The sequence below is a fragment of the Mustela nivalis genome, assembly GCF_964662115.1.
Source record: "Mustela nivalis genome assembly, chromosome: 2".
Taxonomy (NCBI): domain Eukaryota; kingdom Metazoa; phylum Chordata; class Mammalia; order Carnivora; family Mustelidae; genus Mustela; species Mustela nivalis.
The window spans coordinates 134,355,861-134,376,967 of NC_139021.1; the positions used below are offsets into that span (position 1 = coordinate 134,355,861).

The 21,107-nt window shown below is 36.4% G+C and overlaps 1 protein-coding gene across 2 annotated transcripts in view; it reads right to left on the reverse strand.

Moving 5' to 3' along the window:
- The window catches only part of P4HA1 (prolyl 4-hydroxylase subunit alpha 1), a 78,627-nt gene that overhangs the window by 14,670 nt on the left and 42,850 nt on the right, over nt 1-21,107 (reverse strand). The window contains exons 9-10 of one of the 2 annotated variants that reach the window (XM_082715871.1): nt 18,733-18,803; nt 3,929-4,032 (exon numbers count right to left, since the gene is read on the reverse strand). In XM_082715871.1, the coding sequence (XP_082571997.1) occupies nt 3,929-4,032; nt 18,733-18,803 (175 nt within the window). Of the gene's footprint in view, nt 1-3,928; nt 4,033-18,732; nt 18,804-19,833; nt 19,905-21,107 lie in introns of both variants that reach the window. The other variant, XM_082715872.1, reaches the window with a different exon arrangement.

The following is a 21,107-nucleotide window of genomic DNA, read 5'->3' on the forward strand; positions in this document are numbered from 1 at the left end:
ATTTACAATTTAACCAAAAATAATAGCTAGGAATAAACCCAACCAAGGAGCTCAAAGGCTTGTACTCAGAAAACTACTTCAAAGAAATTGAAGATGACTATAAAACACTAATGAAAGAAAATGAAATAGAAAGCTATTCTATGCCCATGAACTGGAAGAATACTGTTAAAATGTAAATACTGCCTGAAGCAATCTACAGATTTAATGTGATTCTTATCAAAATACCAAAAGCATTTTTTACAGAACTATAACAAAGAATACAAAAATTTGTATGGAACCACTAAAGACCTCCAACAGCCGAAACAAGCTTATTTTTTTTCTTTTTTAAGATTTTATTTATTTTGAGAGGGAGAGAGTAAGAGAGACAGCATAAGCAGTGGGGAGGGGCAGAGGGAGAGGGAGAAGCAGAGCCCCTGCCAAGCAGGGAGCCAGACTTGGAGCTTGTTCCCAAGACTCTGGGATCATGGCCTGAGCTAAAGGAAGGCACTTAACTGACTGAGTCACGCAGGTGCCCCCTAGCCAAAGCAATCATGAAAAAGAATAACAAAATGGGAGGTATCATAATCCCAGATACCAAGATATACTACAAAGCTGCAGTAATCAAAACAGTATGGTATTGGCACAAAAACAGACATAAAACAGACACAAAAACAGATCAAGAGGACAGAACAGAAAATAAACCGATTATATGGCTAATAAATCTTTGACAAAGGAGGCAAGAATATGCAATGGGAAATACAGTCTCTTTAACAAATGGCATTCGGGGGGGGGTGGCTCAGGTCATGATCCCAGGGTCCTGGGATCGAGCCCCTCATCCGGTTCTCTGCTCAGTGGGGAGCCTGCTTCCTCCTCTCTCTCTCTCTCTCTGCCTGCCTCCCTGCCTAATTGTGATCTGTCAAATAAATAAATAAAATCTTAAACAAAAACAAAAACAAATGGCATTGGGAAAACTGAAGAGCAACATGCACAAGAATGAAACTGAACCACTTGCTTATACCACACACGAACATAAACTTGAAATGGATTAAAGAACCAATGTGATACCAGAAACCATAAAAATCCTAGAAGAAAGCACAGGCAGTAATTTCTTAGACATTGGCTGTAGCAACATTTTTCTAGACATGTCTCTTGTGGCAAGGGAAACAAAAGCAAAAAAAGACTATTGGGACTACATCAAGATTAAAAACCTCTGCACAGCAAAGGAAACAATCACAAAACTTAAAGGCAGGGGTGCCTGGGTGGCTCAGTCATTAAGCGTCTGCCTTCGGCTCAGGTCATGATCCCAGGATCCTGATCAAGCCCCACACTGGGCTCCCTGCTCAGCAGGAAGCCTGCTTCTCCCTCTCCCACTCCCCCTGCTTGTGTTCCCTCTCTCTCTGTATCTCTCTGCCAAATAAATAAATAAAATCTTAAAAAAAAAAAAAACCCAAAACCTAAAAGGCAAGCTAATGAATGGGAGAAGATACTTGCAAACGACGTATCTGATAAAGGGCTGGTATCCAAAATACAAAAGAACTTATACAACTCAACACCCAAAACACAAACAATCCAATTTAAAAATGGGCATAAGATATGAACACAAATTTCTCCAAAGATGACATATAAATGGCCAACAGACACATGAAAATGTGCTCAACATCACTCATCATCAGGAAAATGTAAATCAAAACCACAATGAGATACCACCTCACACTAGTCAGAATGGCTAAAATGAAATGGCAAACAACAGGTGTTGGCGAGGTTGTAGAGAAAAAGGGACCCTCATACACTATCAGTGGGAATGTAAATTGGTGCAGCCACTGTGGAAAACAGTATGGGGCTTCCTCAAAAAATTAAAAATAGAGTTACCACTTGATCCAGTAATTCCAGAATACAAAAACACTAATTCAATAAAATATGCACCCCTACATTTATTGTAGCATTATTTACAACAGCCAAATTTAGAAGAAACTCAAGTGTTCACTGACAGATGAATGGATAAAGTTATGGTATATAAAAACAATGAAATATTACTCAGCCAAAAAAAAAAAAAAAAGAATGAAATCTAGCCACTTGCAACAACATGGATAGATCTAGAGAGGATAATGTTCAGTGAAAGAGAGAAAGACAAATACCATACAATTTCACTCACATGTGGAATTTAAGAAACAAAGGTAAAAAGAGACAAACCAAAAAGCAGACTTAACTACAGAGGATGTACCAGACAGGAGATGGGTGGTGGGGATGGGTAAAACAGATGACAGGGATCAAGAGGACACTTACCATGATGAGCACTGAGTAATGTACAAAACTGCTGAATCACTATATTGTATTTCTGAGACTAATATAAAATTTTATGTTAACTATGCTGGAATTAAGTAAAACAGAAAGAAAAGAAAAAGAAACCATAAGCAACTAAAAAAATCCCAAAGCCAAAAAAACAAAAAAAGACCTATCAGACTTCATCAGAATTAAAAATGTTGTGCCAAAGGACACCATCAAGAAAATGAAAGATGACCTACAGAATGGGAGAAAATATTTGCAAACCATGTATCTGATAATGCTCCTATATCCAGAAACTAAAAAGAACACTTACAACTCAATAAAAGCCACAAACAACCCAACTGAGAAATAGTCAAAGGATTTTTTTTTTTAAAGATTTTTATTTATTTATTTGACAGAGATCACAAGCAGCCAGAGAGGCAGGCAGAGAGAGAGGAGGAAGCAGGCTCCTTGCTGAGCAGAGAGCCCGATGCGGGGCTCAATCCCAAGCCCTTCGATCATGACCCAAGCTGAAGGAAGAGGCCCAACCCACTGAGCCACCCAGGCACCCCTAGTCAAAGGATTTGAACAAAAATGTTTTCAAAGACATAAAAGGCAAATATGCACATGAAAAGATGCTCAACATCATTAGCCATCAGGAAAATGCAAATGAAAGCTATAATGAGAAAAAAAAAAGATAAGAACAAGTGAATAACTGTAATCCTCATACACTGCCAATGGAATTATAAAATTGTGCAGCCATTTTGGGACATAGTTTGGCAATTCCACAAATGTTAAAGTTACCACATGACTCATTATTCCATACACACACACACGAGAAATTTATATGTTTGTACAAAAACTTGTACACAAATGTTCATAGCAGCATTAGTCATTATAGTCAAAAAGCACAAACAACCCAAATATCCTTCAGCTGATAAGATACATGAAGTTGTAGAATATCCAAACAATGGAATATTGTTCAGGCATGAAAACAAATAAAGTGCTGATACATTGAAAACATTATGTTAAGAGGTATCAGCCAGATTCAACAGGCCACATATTTTATTATTCCACTTATATGAAATATCTAGAAAAGGCAAATTCATAGACAGAAAGGAGAAAAGGCAAATTCATAGACAGAAAGGAGATTAGTAGATGCCAGGGGCATTGGGGAGAGGGAATGAAGAGTGACTGCTTCAAGTTTTTGAAGTGATGAAATAGTCTTACAATTAGATAGTGGTGATAGCTGCATAACCATGTGCATATAATAAAACCAGGGTAAATTTTATGGCATGTGAATACTATCTCAATAGAAAAGAGAAAAAGACACATTAAAAAAAAAAAATTGCCCCTGGTTACCTGACAGGTTTAGTTAGGAATGACAAAAATTATAGTGTGCTTAATATAGTATCACACACTGTTCATTCCCCATAAATTTATACTTAAAAGTTACAGTTTTTAATGTTTTGTAAAGAAATTTTAGAGACCACAGACTAATCCTAATTTTTCCCAATAAGATCAGTTTGCTTGGTTTCAGCTTCCAAATTCACTTTTAAGGGTCCCAAATTCTCCTAAAATACCTATCCAGTGCCTGTACAATGTTAGGAAATCTCATCTGAAGCATCTTTTGAAAAAGCATAAAGAAGTAATGTGATAGCACGTAGTTTAAGGATAATGTGATTACCTACCTGTAATTCCTCTGCTGTGGAAACATCTAGTCCTGTTAGATCTTGTATTCTCATATTAATTCGAGACACCACAGGGTTTTCATAGCCCGAGAGCCAGGCACTAAGAACAAGAAGAAAATATTACTTATTACGTTTCAATACAGAAAGACTAATAGCCATCATTTTAAAAGCCAAAAAACATGGGACATTAAGCCTTCATCTATAAGCATTTAGTTGGCCTGCTTGTTTGATACTATTACACGATGTTGTAATTTTTTTAAAAAATGCTACATTTTACAGTTAAAGGTTAGAAAAGAAAAAGCATTTATTACAGAGTTTCTTTGGACACAGTTGGATTAATGTATGAAGGCTATATAGGGCTATTACATTAAGAATTCTTAAAAATTCTGTAAAAATACATACCAAAGTGAAAACAATTTTTCTTTTTACAAAAGGTATTAAGAACTGACTGGGGTGGAGGTCATAGGGTTTTTACCTGATTTATATAGTATAAATATTTTATAAGAAAAAAAATTCATGCAGGGACATTTGGGTGGCTCAGTCAGTTAAGCATATGACTCTTGATTTCGGCTCAGGTCATGATGCTCAGTGGGGAGTCTGCTTTGGATTCTCTCTCCCTGCCCCTAGCCCCTCATCCTGCTCACACATTCTTTCTCTCTAAATTAAATAAATCTTTAAAAAAAAGAAAAAAAATTCATGTGTTACTTGCATAAATAAAAATAATTTTTAAAGATATCAAAACACGCTCAGTAGGACGACTATAAGAAAAACAGGTGGACAGGGGCACCTGGGTGGCTCAGTGTTCAACTTTTAGCTCAGAGCCTGATCTTGGGGTCTTGAGTTTAACCCCCATGTTGGGTTCCATGCTGGGCATGGAGCCTACTTAAAAAGATAGACAATAACACGTGCTGGTGAGAATGTGAAGAAAGCCTCAGACATTGCTGGTAGGAATGTAAAAATGGTACAGCCACTTTGGAATACAGTTTAGCAGTTCCTCAAACTGTTAAACATACAGTTACCATATGACTCAGCAACTCCACTTCCAGGTATATACCCAAGAGAAATTAAAACGTAAGTTTGTAAGTTCATACAAAAACTTGTACATGAATGTTCACAGCAGCATTATTAATAATGGCCAAAAAGTGGAAATAATCCAAATGTTCACCAATTGATATTGATAAGTAATACATAAAATGTGATATATCCGTATGATGGATATTCGTGCCCTGAAAAGGAATCAGATACTGATACTGATAAGTTTAATACCATGAAAACATGGTATTAAATAAATAAGATATAAAAGACCACATACTATGATTCCATTTATAGGAAATATTCAGAATAGGCAAATCAACAGAAAGAGAAAGTAGATGATTGGCTGCCAGAGGAAGGAGAAATGGGGAGTCACTGCCAATAAATACAGGCTTTCTTTTTGGGGTGATGGGAATGTTTGGAAATTAGATAATGGTAAAGGATGCACAACAAAAAGACTAAAAACCACTGAACTGTACACTTCAAAGAGTGAATTTTATGGTATGGGAACTACAGCTAAATAAAAAAGGTCACACCAAATTAAACTATCTCCTTTGCATATGCTTTTTTCCTGGTCTATCAGCCTTTTTCTTTCTTCACTTCTCTCATCAACCTGATTTCATGATCCATCATTTCAACAACATTCTCGCTAAATGCCTAAATTAAACTGTCTGGCAAAAATACTATCCTCAATGAATTTTCTTCTCTAAGCTCATACCTGTGTTACCAAACCCTGCTGGAAAAAGTCATGAAATAGGACAAATGTGTTTCCACTGATAATTCAAGAATATCAACTTCAAATGGGACCTTCCTACTCCTACTCTAAACCCACCTCAGCTTCCCTAGTCTCTCAGTACACACCCCCTACTACTTCAAAGAAAACAGAAACCAGACAATCTACCTACATTTGCATCTGTCTGTTCTTTTGGTTCATCTGGCCCCTTCATTCTAGTTCCAAAGAGGAAACTTCTCTCCATAATCTAAGGTTAATCCTCTGCCTTAGATTCTATAATTTTCTGACATTTTAGGAAGCATAAATCATTGATTAGCCCTTTTCTCTCCTACATAATCAGCTTTCCTTCCAATTCCTCCCACAGCTTTTAATTGAGCTTAAGTCTCCCTTCCCTTAAATAAATAAATAAACACTGGGTGCCTGGATGGCTCAGCTGGTTAAATGTCTGCCTTTGGCTCAGGTTATGATCTCAGGGTCCTGGGATCAAGTCCTGCATCAGGCTCGCTGCTTGGTATGGAGTCTGCTTCTCTCTCTACCCTTCGCCCCACTTGTGTGCTTACTTGCTCTCTCAAATTTTTTAAAAATGTTTTAAAAACAAACAAACAAACATTGAAAATTCTCTCCCTCAGGGGACCTGGGTGGCACAGTGGGTTAAGTGTCTGACTTCAGCTCAGGTCATGATCCAGGGTCCTGGAATCAAGCCCCGAATCATACTCCCTGCTCAGCAAGGAGTCTGCTTGTCCCTCTGCTCCTCCTCCCACTTATGCTTGTTCACTTTCTCTCAAATAAAATCTTAAAAAAAAAAATTCTTTCTCTCAAGACCTGTCTTCCTCCAGCTACCAACTTCTTTTTCCTCCCTCTGTAAGGCAACTTTTTCCACAGACTTCATTTCTATTTTAAGATTTTATTTTTAAGTAATCTCTACACCCATTGTGGGGCTTGAGCTTACAACCCCAAGATTAAGAGTTCGACCAACTGAGCCAGCAAGAGCCCCAATTCTTCCTTTCTTAATCCATTCCAATCTAGCTTCATTCCCTTACCACTCCATCAAAACTGTTTTTGCTAATATCACCCATAACTACTGTGCTACTAAAGTTAACAAGATTTTTCCAATTCTTCCTGTGTTTGCTCTTTTAGTCATAGCTAACTGTTCATCCTTCTTGAAACTCCTCTTCACTAAGTCTCCAGGATTCCTTCAGTCTCTCTGGTTGCTCAGCTTTGGTATCCTTTGTAGGCTCTCCCACTTATTGTGTCTCTCTCCAGGTGCCCCAGCATCACTTCTTGAAGAACATGTTCCATCTAACCCCAAGGCTAGTGCACATGCTCTTCTCTCTGCCCAGAATATTCTTTTTCACTCTGCAAAGATCACACTTTAGATTGTCATTTTAGTCATCCTTCTTCAGAGAAGACTTCCTTGTTTCCTCCCTATCAAAACTGCTTTATTTTTATTAAGAGGAAAAGGAAGGAGGAGGAAAAGGTTGTTTTTCCTAATCACAACATTAAATTGACATGACATGCTATTAGAACTGAACCAGGATAGGGGCGCTTGGGTGGCTCAGTCAGTTAAGCAGCTGCCTTTGGCTCAAGTCATGATCCTTTATGTTCTATAGTTCTAGATCCTATGTAGTTCTATCAACTATACTTGGCCCTCAGTAGGGGTTAGTGTTGTAGTTTCAAACAACTTTTATAGAAATAAATTTTAAAGTAAGTTTTAATTTCACTGAATGGAGATTTTTATCACTCATGTACCTGCAGAAAGTAATTCAAGCACATACATATTTGCCTACATATGTGTGTGTATATATGTGTTTCTAAAGTAAGCTACTTTTACCATTAAAATAAACTAGACCACAGGGACAAACTATGAGAAACAGTTTGTATTCCTTAGAAATTCTTTTCTAGGTTGAAAAGAATAAGTAGTTTGCTGAATGATCTGATGGAAGCTATAGGCTTTTCATCATTTCTTAACTACACCTAGCCATGTCTCACCACCATTGCTGCTACACGCATGTCCACTTCCTCAGCAGCATGAGCCTCTAATGTGTCAAAAAACCAGGTGGTTGCTGACCGAGCATTCAATGCTGCTTGCAGTCTGTCAATAACTGTCTCCATTTTATGTCCATTCTTGGCATCAAGGAAACTACCCACAAGCTCAAGAATATCTTCCTTTGTAAATGCACGTCATAGTTTCTGTGCTTCTACCTCCCCGAAGAATAGATATACACCATCATCCCAGCTTTTCTCCATTTCCTAGCCACAAGAATGCCATCTTATTCTTATTCTATCTTATTCTCCCAGCTGTAAAATGCTGCCTTTCACATGAAGCCTTGCATTTGTGTCAGTAGCACGGTCTTTCCATCCAGAGATGTCTAGCAGCACACATTATCTACCACAGTCTGGATCATCTACTGCAGACTATCCACCCCATTCCCAGATGCTGCAGAGGTCAAAATACCCTAACCTAATGGGAATCCTCTTCAGCTTGTTACCTCAGAAGGCTGAGGTCCTGCTGGCACTCTTCCTTCCAAGAGGGAAGAAGTATTTTCCTCTGCAATTAATTCTTAACATTTTCTCTGATATAAGGAAATGAGATGCTCTTCACAAAAGCAATCACACTTGTAGTACTTTTGATATATAACAAGACCACAGTGACTTCGGTGGGCACCTGCTGGATGCTACTATGGGAATCACCCTTGAACCAGAAGGTGCAGGGTGGTGGTAGCTGTATCCACAGAACCATTCATCTCAGAGCTGGCAACTGCCTGCAACTGAGCACATCAGGGAGAGGCTACCTCCATGTCCCTGAAGTGGAGAAGACAGCTGCCCCTATGTTTTTATAGCACTATATATCTTACTTTGTAGAATTTATCACAGTAACTGTATATTAATTTATTGTTTAATTAAGGTAAGATGTCTTCATTCAACTACTAGTCCCAAATACATATAAATTTTGCCTGGTTTTGCTCACCATTATATCCACAGAGCCTATTTCAGTGCCTAGCATATAGCAGATGCTCAATAAATATATGCTGAATGAAGAGTTATAGAGACTTCTCAGAACTAATTCAAGATTTATTCTATTTTATCATAATTACTTGTCTGGTGATCCCTTGCAAATTTATATGGACTGGCTGAGTAGAATTCCTCAGTGTAGCAGAAGTAGGAGGGATTCAAGAATTTTGCTATTATAAAGGGTGTAGCAGATAAATATACTAGGAATTTATTTCTCCAAATTCTGAGTTCCTAGTAGAACTAGGAGCTAATCTAGTCTGTCAGTGTACCTGTCTTTCTAACCAGCAACAATCTGATAGATTTTTAAGTTTATAATCCACAAACTACTAATTTTTTATAGATAACTACAACACAAAACTGGCAAGTATACTATTAAAATTTCAGGGGCACCTGGGTGGCACAGTTGTTTATGCAACCAACTCAGTTTTGGTTCAGGTCATGATCTCAGGGTTGTGAGATCAAGCATGTGGCTCCATGCTCAGCACTGAGTCTGCTGGAGATTCTCTCTCCTTCTCCTTCTGCCCCTCCCCCTGTTCATGCACGCTTGCTTGCTCGCTCGCTCTCTCTCTCTCTCTCAAAATAAATATCTTTTCAAAAATTCAAACCAGATGCATCTTGAGACTTTTTCCTATTCCATCCTAGAACCTATCACCCATCAAGAACCTGTCTCCTACTTCTGTTGCCCTCAACTTCCTTCCCTGCTACCACAAGCATCTATTCCTATGTTTTCTCTTAGACTTTGGCAGAAGCATCATCCTTCAGCCTTACAGAGATTGGATCTTTACACTTTTGAAACCTACCTTTCTAAGTGAAATTGCGGCCAGCCAGAAAGACAGGTACCCTAACATACTAGATTAGCTCCTAGTTCCACTAGGAACTCAGTCAGAATAGGAAGAAGGAAGTCGTAACTCAATTTATCAATTACTTCCTCTCTTTCTGTCTTTAATCTTTTCTTTGACAATGCTTACTCTTCAGCCTAAAGCTTCCTGCTACCAAGAACGCCTTCACTTTTGCTAGTCTTACAAATTACCATGCCAGTCTTTCACTTTACACTTTTAAAATTATAAAAGCAAGAAATGTGGGGCATCTGCATAACTCAGTCAGTTAAGCATTGAACTCCTGATCTCAGCTCAATTCCTGAACTCAAGCTCTTGAGTTTAAGCCCGATATATGTATGTATGTATGTTATGTGTGTGTGTGTGTGTACGAAAGCAAGAAACATCTGTTATATTCAACAAACTGTCCTGGGACAATTGAAAACCACATGCAAAATAAAGAAGCTGGGCTCCCTAACTCGTATCTTTTTAAAAAAAACAAAAAACAAACAAACAAAGAACTCAAAAGGGATTAAAGACCTAAATGTAAAAGCTAAAATTATAAACTCTTAGAAAAAAAACTGTAAGTGTAAATCTTTGTGATCTTAGACACTAGTTTAGCTATTATATTAGAAGTAAAAGCAACAACAACAACAAAATAAACTGGGTATCCTCAAAAAATTTTGTGCTTCAAAGGACACCATCAAGAAAGCAAAAAAACCAACTCAGAGATGAAAGAAAATTTCTGCAAATCAAATGTCTGACTTGTGTCTAAAATATATAAAAAGGCGGGGCGCCTGGGTGGCTCAGTGGGTTAAGCCGCTGCTTTCGGCTCAGGTCATGATCTCAGGGTCCTGGGATCGAGTCCCACATCGGGCTCTCTGCTCAGCAAGGAGCCTGCTTCCCTCTCTCTCTCTCTGCCTGCCTCTCCATCTACTTGTGATTTCTGTCAAATAAATAAATAAAATCTTAATAAATAAATAAAATATATAAAAAGGCACGTGGGTGGCTCAGTGGGGTAAGCCTCTGCCTTTGGCTCAGGTCATGATCTCAGGGGTCTGGGATCAGCACTGCATTAGGCTCTCTGCTCAGCAGGTAGCCTGTTTCCCCCACTCTCTGCCTGCCTCTCTAACTACTTGTGATCTTTCTCTCTCTGCCAAATAAATAAATAAAATCTTTTAAAAAAATAAATAAAATGTATACAGAACTATTACTACTGGGGCACCTGAGTGACTCAGTTATTAAGCATCTGCCTTTGGCTCAGGTCATGATCCCAGAGTCCTGGGATCCGCCCCACATTGGGCTCCCTGCTCAGTAGGAAGCCTGCTTCTCCCTCTCCTACTCCCCCTGCTTGTGTTCCCTCTCTCACTGTCTCTGTCAAATAAATAAAATCTTAAAAAAAAAAAGAACTAATACCACTATAAAAGACAACTCAATTAAAAAATGAGCAAAGGATCTAAATAGTCTCCAAAGAAAATATACAAATGGCAATAAGCACATGGAAAGATGCTCAACATCATTAGCCACTGGTAAATGGAAATCAAAACCACAATGAGATAGCATATCACAGCCACTAGGATGGCTATAATCATCGAAAAGACAGCAAAAAGTGTTGACGAGGATGTAAAGAAACTGGAATAACCCATATGTTGCTGGTAGGATTATAAAATGGTACTGCCACTTTGGAAAAGTTTGGCAGTTCCTCAAATGGATAAATATAAAGATACCATATGACCTAGCAATTTCAGTCCTAGGTATATTCCCAAGAGAAATTTAAACTTATGTTCACATAAAAAGTTATACAGGAATGTTCAGAGCATCATTGTTCATAATAGCCAAAAAGTAGAAACAACTTAACTATCAACAGATGAAAAGATAAAATACAGTATATCCATACATGGAATATTATTCAACTGTGAAAAGGAATGAGGTACAGATACCTACATCAACATCAATGAACCTTACAAATATGGCAAGTAAAAGAAGGCAGATTCAAAAGGCCACATGTTATATGATTTTGTTTGTGGGCAATATCCAGAACAGGGCACCTGGGTGGCTCAGTCAGTTAAGTGTCTGACTTCAGCTCTGGCCATGGCCTCAGGATTCTGGGATAGAGCCCTGCATTGGGGCACAACAGGGACAGCAGGGAGTTTGCTTGTCTCTCTCCCTTTGCCCATCCCCCTGCTCATGCTCTCTCTCATACAGATAAATAAAATCTTAAAAAAAAAAAATCAATTAACACGCAAATCCATAAAGATAGAAAGTAGATTAGTGGTCACCCAGGGCTGAGCTGGGGTGGAGTGGGGGAGCTAAGGATTGGGTACTTATTGCTAAGGAGTACAAAATTTCTCTTTCAGGGAATGAAAATGTTCTAAAATTCAATGTGGTGAGGTCGCCTGGGTGGCTCAGCCAGTTAAGCCTCCAGCTCAGGTCATGATCCCAGAGTCCTGGGATTGAGCCGCACATCAGGCTTCCTGCTCAATGGGTAGCCTACTTCTCACCACCTGCGCTCTCTCACACTCTCAAATAAATAAATAAACAAAATCTTCTAAGAAATAAAATAAAATTCATTGTGCTAAAATCCACTTAACTGTACATTAGCAACCAATGAACTGTATGGTTTGTGTATCTCCCAATAAAGAAATACTTATAAAAATTTCAAACAATGCAAAAATATAAAAAATCCCTCTCCTAGTCCCACTCCTCACAGATAAACCGTACATTGTAACAAATTGGTACATATCCTCTCAATATTTCTCCCTGTGAATAAACAAATATACAGAGAGAGTTTTTCAAGAAATACTAATCTATTCGTCTTCCAATCTCCCACATCAATATACATATTCACTTTTTCCCCCTGAAAGTACTTCTGACATCTTTCTAAAGCAATACATAAAGCACTACTTCAGTTTAAAAAAGATATTGTGGTAGAAAATATGTAACATACAATTTACCATTTAACCCATTTTTATTTTTATTTTTAAAAAGATTTTATTATTTAACAGAGATCACAAGTAGGCAGAGAGGAAGGCAGAGAAAGGGGAAGTGGGGTAGAAGGCTCCCCGCCGAGCAGAGAACCCCATGTGGGGCTCCATCCCAGGACTCTGGGATCATGACCTGAGCTGAAAGCAGAGGCTTTAACCCACTGAGCCACCCAGGCACCCCCATTTAGCCCAATTTTTAAATGTAAAATTCAATAGCATTCACAAAGTTGTACAATGATCACCAATATTTTCAGAACTTTTTATCATCCCAAACACTCTGTACCCATTAAACAATAATTTGCCATTTCTCTCTCCTCCCAGCCCTTGGTAACCTCTAATCCACTTTTTCTCTGCACGAGTGTTTCATTCTACACACCTTCCATAAACAGAACCACATAATATTTGCCCTTTTGTGTCTTATTTCATTTGGTATAGTATCCTCAAGGTTCATCCATGTTGCGCACATACCAGAATTCCATTCCTTTTTAAGGCTGGATAATATTCCATTATAAGGATATACAACATTTTGTTTATCTATTCATCTATGAATGCACACCTGCATTCCACCTTTTGGCTACTGTGAATAATGCTGTTATGAACATGGATGTACAAGTACCTGCTTGAGTCCCTCCTTTCAATTCTTTTGGGTATATACCTAGCAGTGGAATTTCTGGATCAAATAGTGACCCTATGTTTAGCTTTTTGAGGAAATAACAGACTCTTTTCCATAACAACTATTATCACTTTACATTCCCATTCCAGTGGGGTTTTTTTTTAGGTACTGCTTTTCATTCTTTTTTAATTTTTTTTTTTTAAAGACTGTATTTATTTGAGAGAGAGAATGAGGAAGAGCACAGAGAAGAGTATGGGAGAAGAGACTCCCTGCTGAGCAGAGAATGCAGCATCAGGCTTGATGCCAGGACCCTGAGATCATGACCTGAGTCAATGCCAGATGCTTAACTGACTGAGCCACCCAGGCACCCCCCATTTTTTTGCCCTTTTTAAATATTTATTTATTTATTTATTTGAGAGAGAGAGAGAGAATCCCAAGCAGACTCTACTCCAAGAGCAGAGCCTGACTCAGGGCTCCATCTCATGACCCCAACATTATAACCTGAGCCAAAATGAAGATTCGAATACTCAGCAGAGTCACGCAGGTGCTCCTGCTTTTCATTTTAAAATAAAGTATCTTTACTTCCAAAATGACCATGAAGGTCTACCAATAAAGCACTGGTTAAATAAGGTTATTTCTACTTTTTCTCCCTTACAAATAATACTGTAATGAAAATTTTTGTGTATTTTTGCACACTTGTGGGACTATCTCTGTAGGTTAAACTCCTAGATGTGGAACTGCTAGATGACTTTTGCATTTTGATGAATGATATCAAACTGTTCTCCCATAAAGTATTTTACACTTTTCCCATATGTTTATAAGTGCCCATTTCAGAAAATACTTGCCAGTATCAATCTTTTTCATTTTTGCCAATCTTAAAAGAAAAAATATTTTATTTAGATTTTTTTAAGTCTTATTTTGCACTTTTAGTTATACCATAAATGATCTCAATGGAAAGTCTGAGGCTTAGCACTTAAAGTTGTTAATGATTAATGGTTAAAAAATAAAGTGTTATCTTAATTGTGTTCTGTTACTGTCACTAGAGAGGAAAATAAACTCTATTTATGTATATAAAGTTATTACATTTAATTTGACTTTCACCTGAAATCTTCTCCAAAATATAATAAAAGGTTCTCTTTAGCTGGAGAACTCTATAAGTTTAATACATTTCATTCACCTGGATCCCAACTCCTAAATCTGTCTTCAGCAACACTGTTATAGATCTATCAGGTAATATAAGAAATTAGCCATGAATTTATATTATAACATTGCTCAAAAGTTCAGTGGACACTGAGGATACTGTAACATGTATTAACTGTCTATTCTTTAGGATTTGGAAGTCTTTTTCCTACATTAAATTAAATCAACAGAAATCAAGATTCTTTCTTCTAAGTACTCCGTGTTTTTAACCAAGTTAGAATGTAAGGTTACAGTATTTTCCATTACTAATTAGGTAACACAGACAATATTCCTTTTGGTCTTAATCACAGGAATCCCAAATCTAAGTAGTACATTCAGAGTAATGTTTCAACATTTCTTTTTCTTCTAATATGTGATTTTTTTATAGTATCACTGGAATGCTTTTTTTTTTTCTTTTTTAAGTAGGCTCCACACCCCACAACACGGGGCTTGAACTTACAATCCCAAGATCAAGATCTGAGCTGAGATCAAGAATTGGGCACTTAACCAACAGAGTCACCCACATACCCCTGGACTGTTCTGAGTAAGGAGCAACATTCTCACACTGCATGATTATATTTCTAATATATGAATAAAGACATCATGTTCAAGTAAATAGCCCATCATTTGGGGGGTTTTGGAGCTTATTACAAAACTTCCAAAGGAAAATGCAAGTTATATAATTTGCACTACCTTTTTCTTCTAACCCAACGTAAGTGAAAACTGAATTTTACAATTAGCTAATATAAAAACTGTGTGATTTTTTTCCAAAGGCAAAAAATAATTCAGGACTCTAAGTGCCAGTTACAGCGAGCAAACTTTCAATAATTCTTCTATAAGTGCTTGATGGTAAACAAAGAAAGGCCAATCATCTAGCCTGGGAATTTATCCTGGCCCTTTGGTTCCTAGTGGGATAATTATACAATCATACCATAGATCTGTCCTTTTCAGTTACCTCAATCTGAAAAACACTGTTCAATCTAACAGAGGGTAATGTTGTGGTTAAATGTGATTCCAATTTAAAAAAATATCTGAAATATTCCAAGGTATTTGTATTTGCCCCATACTATAAAATATTAATATGTTTTAATATCGTATTTGTTCCTTATATACATGGGTAAATTAAGTCTTAAGCATAAGAAAATGTCATATTATAGGAAATCTGTGTATCAGAGTAAGAAAATGAAAACCACTTCTAAAATTAATTTATCAGAATCAAAGAAGCTTTTTCTACCACACTAGATTGTTTATTTGCATATCCCTTAATATTACTTTAACCAAACTTTATGAGCTCAGATAACTATCTTTTCAGAGCATGTAACTCAATATTTACTTTTCCAAAACTAAAATTCCGTTTTTCTGCTTTAGCCAAAATTATCAGCATCTCCATTAGTAAGCTGTAGTACATTTTTAGGTTTTTTTTGTCCGTTTGTTTTTTAATAATGAAAAGGACAGAGATGACTTACCGAAAGTTCAGAGATAGTCAATGAAGTAAATAAACAGTAATGGATTTCTACACATACTTTACCCAAATAAAATTCTATCTGCTAGGATGCTGGAACATATTTTTCCTTCCATGGAAGATGATGCAATCACTTGGAAATTTCTCAAAATACAGATATTTCAAATTCCCTTCTGGCCCATTCAAAATACAGATGTTCCCACAGCAAAAGGAACTACACTAACTGACATCAGTACACATAAACTTTTCTGTTTTACATTTGGGATGCCTTTTTCAGAGATACAATGTCTGAAGGCAACCTAAAACACTTGTTTATTTCACTTGTAGGAATCTTCAAAATTCCAATTCCAGTAATGGGTAGAAAATGTCTTGGCATAGCCAATAAATTCCCCAAAGAGCAAAAACTTACTTGTTAAAATATGAAACGTTTAGGATATTTTATGGGCCAAATTCCTTCTTTAACAGTTAAGACCTCTCTCTCAACATACATATTTTATTTTTAAGAGACTTGTTGAACGATCTTCCTTAGGAGTAAATATGAGTGTGCTGTGGAATTCCACTGTTACTAGGTTTTCTGGAACACACACACACACTGCATACTTTGCTGAGATTGGGTGAATTTATTCTGGTGTTAGTCTTTTAATGCTTCTAATGATGGTGGCTAAAAGCCTTCTATTGACATTTATAATATAAAGTATGGTTGTATCTTTCTAAAAGTCCAGTAAAATTGCTTCTCAGAGTTATAAAATTAGGATATTTTAAAAATAAGCTTAAAATGTTTAGAAATATTTAGTTCTTGAGGGAAAAAGTCTGCAGATCACCTTTCCAAGAGTAATTTATTTTGCCTTACTGGTAAGAGTCCAATGACTCTGTGGGCTGGATATTTCTTCAAAAGGCCCATTGTATATATAAAAAATTTCCAAAAAGGACTTCCAAAGAACTAAGTTCATGAAATTTTCTTTTATGTGCTTCCTAAAAGCAATCAAATCTGGAGATTTTAAAAACAAGCCATGTGACAGTAAAAACGCCTAAAACCATGTAGTAATGTTGATAAAATACATAATGGCTTATCTTTAAAAAAAGGGTTAATTTTTTAAGACATGAATAAGATTCTGTAATAGAGTGGAAAATTAGCTGAAGTTTAACTTGAAATTTAGAGTTAACTACAATGCACAGAAACATTATAAATCATGTATCAAAACATGATTCAAATTAATTTCAACAAATTCTTAAGTCTCCCTGAAATCAAAATCGTATAATAGAAGTTAAGTTTCCTTCATGTCTTCTCGTTTGCTGGGGCAGGTAGCACGGACCACATGGTTAGGAAACCAGGATATATGTGTGGGCATGCTGAAGGTTATTACCATATGAAGGACATACAGCTTTGCCAAAAAGAGTAAGGAAACTGCATTCTGTACAGCCTTCAAAGTACTTTTGCTATGACTTACAGCAATAATGTTCAAAATTTTTTTTTGTTTCAGTGACTCCTAAAATAGTTGTTAAATCTATGTATTCTCTGCACATTTTTTTAGTTGACAATTAAATTTTTCATCAAATAGTTTCAAAGAATTTAATTATGGTATACTGAAATAGTGGTAATTTCTAAAAAATTATCTTTTTTAAATGTATCCAGTGGAATCTAAATACCACAATGATCTGATGGCCACTATGATCCACTTTAACAAAAATACATGAATGAAGTTTTTTTTTTTGTACTTGGGCAATTTCGTATCATTCTTTTTCTTCCCCCTTGAACTGCATTTTCATTCCATTCTTATCTTAGAATAGTGGCTCTCAACATGGGTGGAGAGGTGAAGTCTCTGGGGGTGGTGGTGGGAATTCTGCCTACGAGGGAACATTTGGCAATGTCTGGAGACATTTTTGATTGTCGCGACTGGGATGAAGGGTGTTACTGGTATCTAGTGGGTGCCAGCGATGCTGCTAAACGTCATACAAAGCTATGACAACCCCTAACAACAAAGAATTACCTGATCCAAAATGTCAATAGTGCTGAGGTTGAGAAGCCCTGACCTACAGAAATAAATTCTATGCCTGAAAGTCTTTTATTACATTACACTTGTCTACAACAAGAATACTTTTGTAAATTGATAAAAATATAAATTCCTCTAACATAAAGATCTAATTGTTAAAAATAACGTCTTCTGGAATGAATTACTACAATTATCATTAGCACACATTAGTCTAAATAATGTGATTAAACTATCATTACCCAACATAAAAAGTAAAAATGTATTAAGATGTTTCTGATGAGTCTACGGCCATACCACCCTGAACGCGCCCGATCTTGTCTGATGAAATGGAAGAAGCTTATTTTGTTATTTTCAATACCCTCATTTTTAGGAGAGCTAAGAAATCTCCATTACATAAATAAGTAGATGGAAAAGGAGTTCTGTTGAAATAAAATCACTTATTCTGTGGGCTTCTAAGTTATATACATGAATTACACAGTAATCTGTTAAAAATTATTTCAGTCATCAGTTAATAAGTACATTCTCTTTAAACATTGTTAAAAACACAGAATGTGAAACCAATTGGCTTAAAAAGGATTTGTAATGGACTCCTTCAAGGCATGCACTTTCTAAATACCTACAGCTATTCTGGTGACCCAGAGATTTTTAAACATTTGCTTTACTGTAGAAGCTAAATTAGGTCTTGTTTCTATGAAGGTTCTTTGGGAACTTAACTTCAATATGGGAACACAACTTCACTTTTCAGGTGGGGTCTGGGGATTCTCAGCAGGCATTCTGAAATCTAGTAAGTTACTTCTGGAAAATATCTGTTAACTGTCCCATAACCGTGTCTGTTTTTTAGTCTATAATGAAAATTCAGGCATGGTTGTCATGCCTAAAGCCTACGTCTTAGAAACCATACCAGGGTTTTATGAAAATTAGATTCTCAAGAAAGAAAATGGTTCAAATAGGACTAAAATTCTCTCCATTACTCCCTTACCTCTTAGATACTCTGTACTGTGCTGTGGTCAATTTTCCAGTCTCAGGGTCATGTACTGTAGCTCGGCTCAGCTACAAAAAAAGAGAAAGGACAAGGACTTACTCACGTAGCAGGCAATTTTGGGCTTTTGTTTGTTTTGTTTTGCCAAGCCACAGGTGATTGGAAGAGTTCAGATTGGTCTGGATGGTAGGTAATGGTTTCAAATCAGCAAAAACACTTAGACAGGTGGCAATAAGAAAAGCCACTTCCAAATTAAGAGAAAATGGGTTGACATATTTTTGTTGTAGATTTATTGTCCTTTCACTTTTTTTTTTTTTTTAAATCATTTGAAGCTGTATGTAAATGCTTTATAGCACTGGGTTTCACAGGAGCTTTCTCAGATCTAGAAGTTTAATGTCCTTTAAGTACTCTGACAAAAGAATAGTTAATAGTCTCCTTACTTTTTAAAACTCTCAGAGATAAAACTGTTAAGTCTCTTTGGTGAAGTAAAAGGCAAATAAGTTCTTGAGTAATAGTAGTTGGAAGACTGAGCTCAGAAGCATAACTCTGTGTTTTCCATTGCCAACTTTCTAGTCAGCAAGTTTTTTAAAATAAGTCCAACAGGAGGAATACAGATTACTCCAAATGACAGTGGTATTTCACAAGATGAATGAACAAATGCCAATACGAATCACTATAAAGAATGATGTGAATTCACTGCAGCATTTATGACTGTGAGAGATCTATATAAACAAAGACTACTCCCAGATTAATCCAAGCTGCGGTTTTTTTTCTTTTTCTTTTTTTTTCCTCCTTTTGGCAAGAAAAAGGAAAAAGAAAATAAGAATCAAGCCATTTCCTGGAGATTTGATTCCTGACCTGAAGAGAAATGGAAAGCATATTAATTGCCTAAAAACAACAGACCAATTAAAGATTTAAAAAAAGAACTTCTAGTTAAAGGGAAAGACCTGTGAAACACAAAGCAGTTTATCCATGCGTATATAAATAGGTGGTGACTTGAGCTGGAGACTGAAAATGACCTACTTCCTTTCAATGAAAATTCCTGTAGGATGTACAAAACACTCATTAGAGGGCAAAATATGCAACATACACATCTCTTACCTTTTGCTAATTCTGTAATGTACCGTCTCCAAGTCTCCTGTTATTGGGTTTGAAATGGTGGCTCGCCTCAGCTGTGAAGCCAACCATCAAAATAGTTGCATTACAAAACAAAACAAAAATTGAATCACATTTATCCAGTCAGAATTCTGGGATTTTTACAAAGGAGGATGAAAAGAGAAAATAATTCCACAGACTTCCAGTCACCTTGTGTTGAGCCTTGAGAGACAGTTAGTGTTTTAGCTTTTCGTATTTTTTTGTTTGTTTTTTTTTTAATTTTGTTTTTGCTTTGCATGAATGGAGGGTACACAAACAAAACAGATTAGAAATGAATTTCTTTCAGTGGTTGGAAGATGTGACTGTGTTCTAAAATTTGAAGTCTACAGTTCAATGGCTATCTGTAGTTAATGATCCATTTCCAACTTTTGATTTTAATTTTTTTAGTGATGGAACTGTTTATAAAGGTTAATGTTGTCCAAAATTTGTTTCAAGGTCCATCTTTTCTTCCTTCAACACATCTGTTCATGTATTTCGCATATTCAGTGAAATAATCTTGGACTTAGCAGAGGCAGATGAAAAGAACTAACAAATGTACAAAAACAGTAGGAAAGAGTGGAGAGTGAAGATGATGACTTCAAACCAAAAAAAAAAAAATGATGATCCTGAGATTAACTAGAGTATATAATTTTTACTGGCATTGAGTTTTTTGGTTAAAAGAATCCAAATAAGGCATCCCCTTTGAAGACTGAGGCCTCTGAATCCAGAGATGTAAGACTTGCCCTCTAAAACTGAAATGAATTCTTAAAAAATATTCTACCAGGATATTTTGTTTTACTGGGTTTACTGACCACAAAGAATGGATTAAAACAGAAACTGAAAAGATACTGACAGAATATGATGTGATATAAGTAGTGCTCTGTTTTAAAGATTTATAAGAATTCCCTTGGACAGTATCTATACATTTTATACCAGTCTTTTTCACTTAAAATGTAATCTTTGGTTAAAAAAAAAAAGTACCAATTTGGAATAGTAAAACTTAACAGCAACAAAAATTCTGACTTTAAGTTTATTTTGAGTACAGATACCCAGATAATTAAATTTTTGTAATAAGGATCAGCATACTACAGCCCATGTGCCAAATTCAGCCTGCTGCCAGTTTTTGGAAATAAAGTTTTATTGAAATATAGCCACACTCATGTATATATTTCCTATGGTTTCTTTCACACTACAACATAGACTTTGTGACTTTGTGACATGGTATGGCCAGCAAAGCGTAA